Source organism: Fragaria vesca, linkage group LG1, assembly GCF_000184155.1.
Source record: "Fragaria vesca subsp. vesca linkage group LG1, FraVesHawaii_1.0, whole genome shotgun sequence".
NCBI classification, from domain to species: domain Eukaryota; kingdom Viridiplantae; phylum Streptophyta; class Magnoliopsida; order Rosales; family Rosaceae; genus Fragaria; species Fragaria vesca.
In genome coordinates, this window is record NC_020491.1 from 1,179,544 (window position 1) to 1,185,658 (window position 6,115).

Genomic DNA, 6,115 nt, shown 5'->3' on the forward strand with positions numbered 1-6,115 from the left:
TTTAATGTATGTTTCGATAAATATTTACTTATCGATAAATTATCTTGTATGTCATACATCTTATTAATTGTAGTTTTATTTATTAATTTGTAGTACAAAAGAACACAAAATATATGGAAGCAAGAGATGACAAGGATCAAAGGAAAGAAACAAAAGAGCGAGCTCAAAGCGCAAGATTGCTACGCGGTCGTGGAAGGTTTTCAAATGTTTCAAGACATTCCTAGCAACATGGAGATGCATGAGTCACCATTAACGGGAGCCGATTGTGAAAGGATGGCTTCACAATCAACTCAAAATGAAGAAGTTGATGAACCTTCTATCAACTTGGCCCAAAATAGTGATGAGGTACCCCCGAATCTAAATGTGAGGCCTATTGGAAGGAAGGCAACAAAAGAAGCCGCCCGGAAAGGAAAGAAGGCGGCCAAAGACTCGTGTCCCATGACATCCGCTGTTGTCACGATTGCAACCAACCAATCATCAATATTGCAATCGAGGGAGAAACGCGACGAGGCATACGCAAAACAATTGCAAGAGCAACAACAACGAGAATATATGCGATTGCAAATGGATCTTCGAAATGAGCACTTCAAACTCCAAGAGAGGGAAGATCGTATCAAAGAGAGAGAAGAAAAGATTATGGAGGTAAATCCAAGTACTATGTCACCGGGGCCTAGAAAAGATTATTGGCGGTTAAGACAAAAAGAAATAGCGGAAAGGCAAGAAAATACAACAAGTGGATATCCCCACACATCCTTCCCCGGCGGATATCCCCAAACACATTTTCCTGGTGGATTTCCTTAAACACCTTTCCCCGGTGGATATCCACAACCACCTTTCCCTAGTGGATATCCACAACCACCTTTCCCCGGTTATTACTTTCCTCAACCACCTTCGACCGGTGACTCGACCAACCCGACCAATCTCAATGACCCTTCAAACACCGATTTCTTTTGTAATGAGGATGTCGATAATTAGACTTAGAAATTTAAATTATTGTATTTTTCTTTTCTTTTTTTCCTAGGCTTGTCTTGTCAATTTAAGTCATGTAATAAATAAAATTAATTTTAATGTCATTTTTTAAAAATTTATCTATCATCTTTTTTATAATTTCAATACGTTATTCATAATTTTAATAACACATAAAATCATTATTCATATTCAAAATACATAATATAAAATTCAATAAACAATCATTGCCACGTGGCAACCCAGAAATATAAATCGTGGGTGGAAACTGCAGCCCAAAATCACTGCCACGTGGCGACTCAGGTCTCGCCCATGACCCAGGCCTTCCCAACGAAGACCGGGGGGTGGACTTGCTCTAACAACGGTACCACTATATTAATTGATTGATTGCTTCAATATTTGGCCCCTAGCAAGCTAAGTTCAAAGTGCCACCTTACTTGAAATGCCTGGTTAATTGGACAAGGCCAATACATGGCTATTAATATCCGACTGGAAAAGCTCTTCAGAGTGAAATTTATGAACTCGTATATGATCATGAGTTACATGCATACACAATCAAACTCAACTGTTGCAATGACGGAAATACATGCAGCTCGCATATGATATATTAAAAATATGACTACTGATAAGTTTAATTTACATGTCCAATTAAGAGGATAGATTCTTTTCCATCTGGCATGGGGATCGATCGAGATAGCTAAGCAGCTAGGATGCATGGTGATGATGAGGATGGTGCATATATCTTTGGTGAAACTAGAGTCTCGAGGTATAAGGCCACTCGGGAAGAGCCTATTTCACCGCTGAATATGGTTCGGAATTTCCTCTGTCCGGGATTATATATCACAACCTTCTTGTGGTTGTGCAACATCATAAGAATTTCACCGTTCTTCAAAACGCACAAAAGAGACATCAGTCCTATGTATTCCTTAGAATCCTCCATCTTCTGTGGGATGGTTGTGAACACGCTCCAAGACGCCTTGACTCCATACTCCTTCATAACCCACACTTGATAATCAGACCCATGGGGGCTGTGGAGCATACTCAGACACCCTCCTAACACCCCCAACCCGTAGAACGAGAATTGCTTGTCACCGTCACACGGCAGCGGCACCTCTTTGTAGGTCTCCTCCGTCAGATCAAAGGAGACGATCCCGAAAGGTCTGTGGTCATGGTCATCGCTGTCAGCGGTAGGACTGATGTTGATTCCTCGACGGACAGCCCAGTGTAGAGCCCCATTGAGAAGGGTACCAACCAAGCTGGACATGAAATAAAAGGGTAGGGCTTTGGTTTTTGTCCTCCAAGCATTGGTCTTCAAAGTAAAGATGTCGAGTTGGGTGACGAAATTGCCATCCCTACTTGAAGAAGTGGCCCTCACTATCTTACAGTCGTCGTTGCGAGAATCATAACCGAAACCGTAGAAGTAATCTTTACCGACTACAGTTTCCTCCGGGCAGGGGACTTCCTGAACATGCCTGGTGGAGGGGTTGTATATGATCATGTGTTGGGAGTCGAGAACCAAGCACAGCAAACCGTTGCAGGAACCGACGATCTTGATGTCTTTGACAGATGGCCGCCTCACCGTCGACGTCACCGGATACTCAACAATGGATTCGAGTACAACTTCTGCATCAGTAGTCGCAGCTGGGACTTGTTCTTCTTGTGTGGTATTGGGTAGCTGCAGGTGGAGGGAGTGAATGAGAGATGTGGAGGAGAGCATGAGATGTGTGTTTGAAACTCCATCACCACAGGCACCATCATGATCATGAGGAGGGTGTTGTTTGGTGGACTGGTGAAGGTGTGACTTGATGAATTTGTGGTCGGAGATGAGATTAAGCCACGATTTGCTTACGCATTTGAAACGGAGCAGCGACTTGACAGGCAGCTGGAGCAGAATTTCCTCTATGATCTCGCAAGGAAGATCTTTGCTAGCAATGGAAAATGAGCTGCTGCTGTTGCTTGTTTCCATTTTAATTGTGAGTTTGGGATTGGGATGGTGGTAGAGGGAGAGTCGTGCATGCTATTTATAGAAGGGAAGGAGGATATATTGAGAGAGTGAGATAGAGGGCTTAATTAGATAAACGTACATCGGTCAAGCTAGAACCACAATAGGTGAATCCAAGCAAAACTTAATTTACATACAAGTTGGTAGTGTGTGCATGTCAATCGGCCAGTCCCTATCCCACTCGGATGAAAGTATATATGGAATGGAGAATGAGACGATTACTTTATTAAGTTGCGAATTTTCATTACATAATTCTTGAATAACAAGGGCATGTACATACTGTAAGCCGTTTGATCGAGCTGGTGTATGTATGTATCTCTTTGACTCTGTCCAGGCATATACACCCCTGACTTATCCACCGGCGCCCATGTACATGTACTTCTTCGTCCATATATTATCGAAAGAACTCTAGATTCATATCAAGTATGTAAATGAATTCAGCGTCTCAAATATAATCGGGACAAGAGGGATAATATGATACACACACATAGGAGAACCGGGGAACGATTAATTTCGTAGTTGATTCAATATATTTACAAATATTATGGAAATGAAACAAAATGCTTCTTAATTTATTTAGAGATATCTGTATAATATAAATGCAAGTAGCAAACGCAAGTGGTTGTTTTTTATAGCTAGTGACCTGCCAAAATTGTCTTTGTTTTTGGCATAGCCAGCTATGGACCAATGGATCATGAAATAATAATAAGGGTAGCTTGATCATATGGCATAAATTGAGTTCACATCCAATGCCCGACTTTTGTGTGTGTATGTAATTGAAGCAAGTTAATTTGTAAATATCCAAGGATGGAAATATCTTGTAAAATTAGAGTCACGGACAATGACAGTTGACTTGGACATGCAGATGGGTCACAGAGATCGATATATGGTACTAGTTAGCTAGTAGTACGAGATCGACCGAGGAGCATGAGTCAACGAATTTAGTAGAATTATTCAACTAGACTATATGGCCTGGAAATTCAACCCATGCCTAATTTACTTAATTTGTATCCAAAGAATCAATGCAATGCAACAAGGGCATCATCGGTGCTCAACGGAATCGTTTTAGTTCCATCTTAGTTGGACCATCTATATATATACGGACTTTCTCAGCTGCGGATGTCCGCACTAATTTTTTGGTGTGAATTTCCATTTTTGCACCACTTTTCGATCGAATTTCCTCGTCTCCACCGTCTAGTATCTAGATAATATTGTGTAGATCATCTCTGCAAAATTTCAGCCAATTTGGTGATCGTTAAGGCCCTCAAACTCGAAAAACAAATTAACGGACTGAATTCTGTCCGGTTGTGTTTATATCATAAAAACTTGAGTTTGAGGGCCTTAACGATCACCAAATTGGCTGAAATTTTGCAAAGATGATCTACACAATATTATCTAGATACTAGACGGTGGAGATGAGGAAATTCGATCGGAAAGTGGTGCAAAAATGGAAATCTGCACCAAAACCGTTGGTGCGGACGTCCGTAGCCGAGAAGGGCTGTATATATTTATATATATATATATGTATGATCATGAAATAATTCAAACCCCCGGCCAGTTGCGGGTTATAATATTAGTTGAAAACTTGAAATATATCTACATGCATATGCATTAATTTACATACAAGTTAGAACCACAAGCTAGGTGAATCCAAGCAAAACTTAATTTACATACAAGTTGGTAGTGTGTGACGTGAGATTACATAATTCTTGAATAACAAGGGCATGTACATAGTGTACCGTTTTCCAAAGTCAAATGCGGTTTGATCGAGCTGATGTATGTATGTATCTCTTGGACCCTGTCCAGGCATATACACCCATGACTAATTATCCACCGGCGCCCATTTACATGTACTTCAATTGGTCCATATATTATTGAATTGAAAGAAGTAGCATCAAAATGCAAGAAAATGGGCAAAATTCATATCAAGTATGTAAATGAATTCAGTGTCTCAAATATAATCGAGACAAGAGGGACACATAGGAGATCGAACCAGGGAACGATTAATTTCATAGTTGATTTAATAAGATATTTACAAATATTATGGAAATTAAACAAAATTCTTCTTAATTTATTTAGAGATCTCTATAATATAAACGCAAGTGGTTGTTTTTTATAGCTATTGACCCGCCAAACTTGTCTTTGTTTTTGGCATATATGCTAGCTAGGGACCAATGGACCATGAAAATAATAGAGCTAGAGCTGGATCATTTGGCATAAATTGGAGAGGATCCATGATAAATTGAGATCACATCCAATGCCCGACTTTCGTGTATATATAATTGAAGCAAGTTTGCAAATATCCAACGATGAAAACTATATTACAATGATTGGTTGACTTGGACAGATGGATATATACAGTATACGGAGCTGGCCAAGGGTAGCAAGTTAGCATGAGTCAACGAATTTAGAACTATTCAACTAGACTAGTATAGCATATGGCCTGGAAATTCAACCCATGCTTTACTTAATTTGTAACCAAGGAATCAATGCAATATTATTAGTTGAAATATATCTACATGCATTAATGATGGATCCATATTAAGGGTCCTAGCTAGCCAATAATTCAATCCTAGCTAGCCATGTCATTATGTAGTGATATCCTCAGCTTGTATTTGTGTACTACTTACTACGTAGCAATTAGCAAAAATATATATAACATGCTGACTTTGTTAATTAATCAGATGTATATATAACTAGTTATATACTACACATATAAGACTATCCGCAAAATTTGGTCTCCACCTACCGTTTTACTTTATTTTTTCATTCATTTTTAATCCACCACTCCTTGCTTTCCTACTTACCTACTGCTACGTACGTACTGTGTCATTTACAATTTAAAACCATTCCAGTCTCTCGCTTGTTTCGTCTAGTTACGTACATTATCATGCTAGCTCTAGCTTAGGGGTTCGTCTGCTATACATTTTTGTACGACATATATTAAGTCGTGAGCCGTCCGATCATTTAGCAATTTAAAATTTAAAACAATCGGACGGCTCACAGCTAACTTAATGTATGTTATACATATATATAGTAGAAAAGTTCCTAGCTTAATTAGTAGCTTTTCTTTCTTCTTCTCTATTTTTAATCTGGCGTCAAAGTCCATCCGATCAATATATATATATATATATATATACATGGTCA

The 6,115-nt window shown here is 39.2% G+C and overlaps 1 protein-coding gene across 1 annotated transcript; it reads right to left on the reverse strand.

Moving 5' to 3' along the window:
• Window positions 1-1,663: 1,663 nt before the first annotated feature.
• LOC101295949 (F-box/kelch-repeat protein At3g06240-like) lies at window positions 1,664-2,932 on the reverse strand. Its single transcript, XM_004288686.1, has one exon. It carries the CDS (start codon window positions 2,930-2,932, stop codon window positions 1,664-1,666), a length of 1,269 nt encoding a protein of 422 aa, XP_004288734.1.
• Between the last annotated feature and the right edge of the window lie 3,183 nt (window positions 2,933-6,115).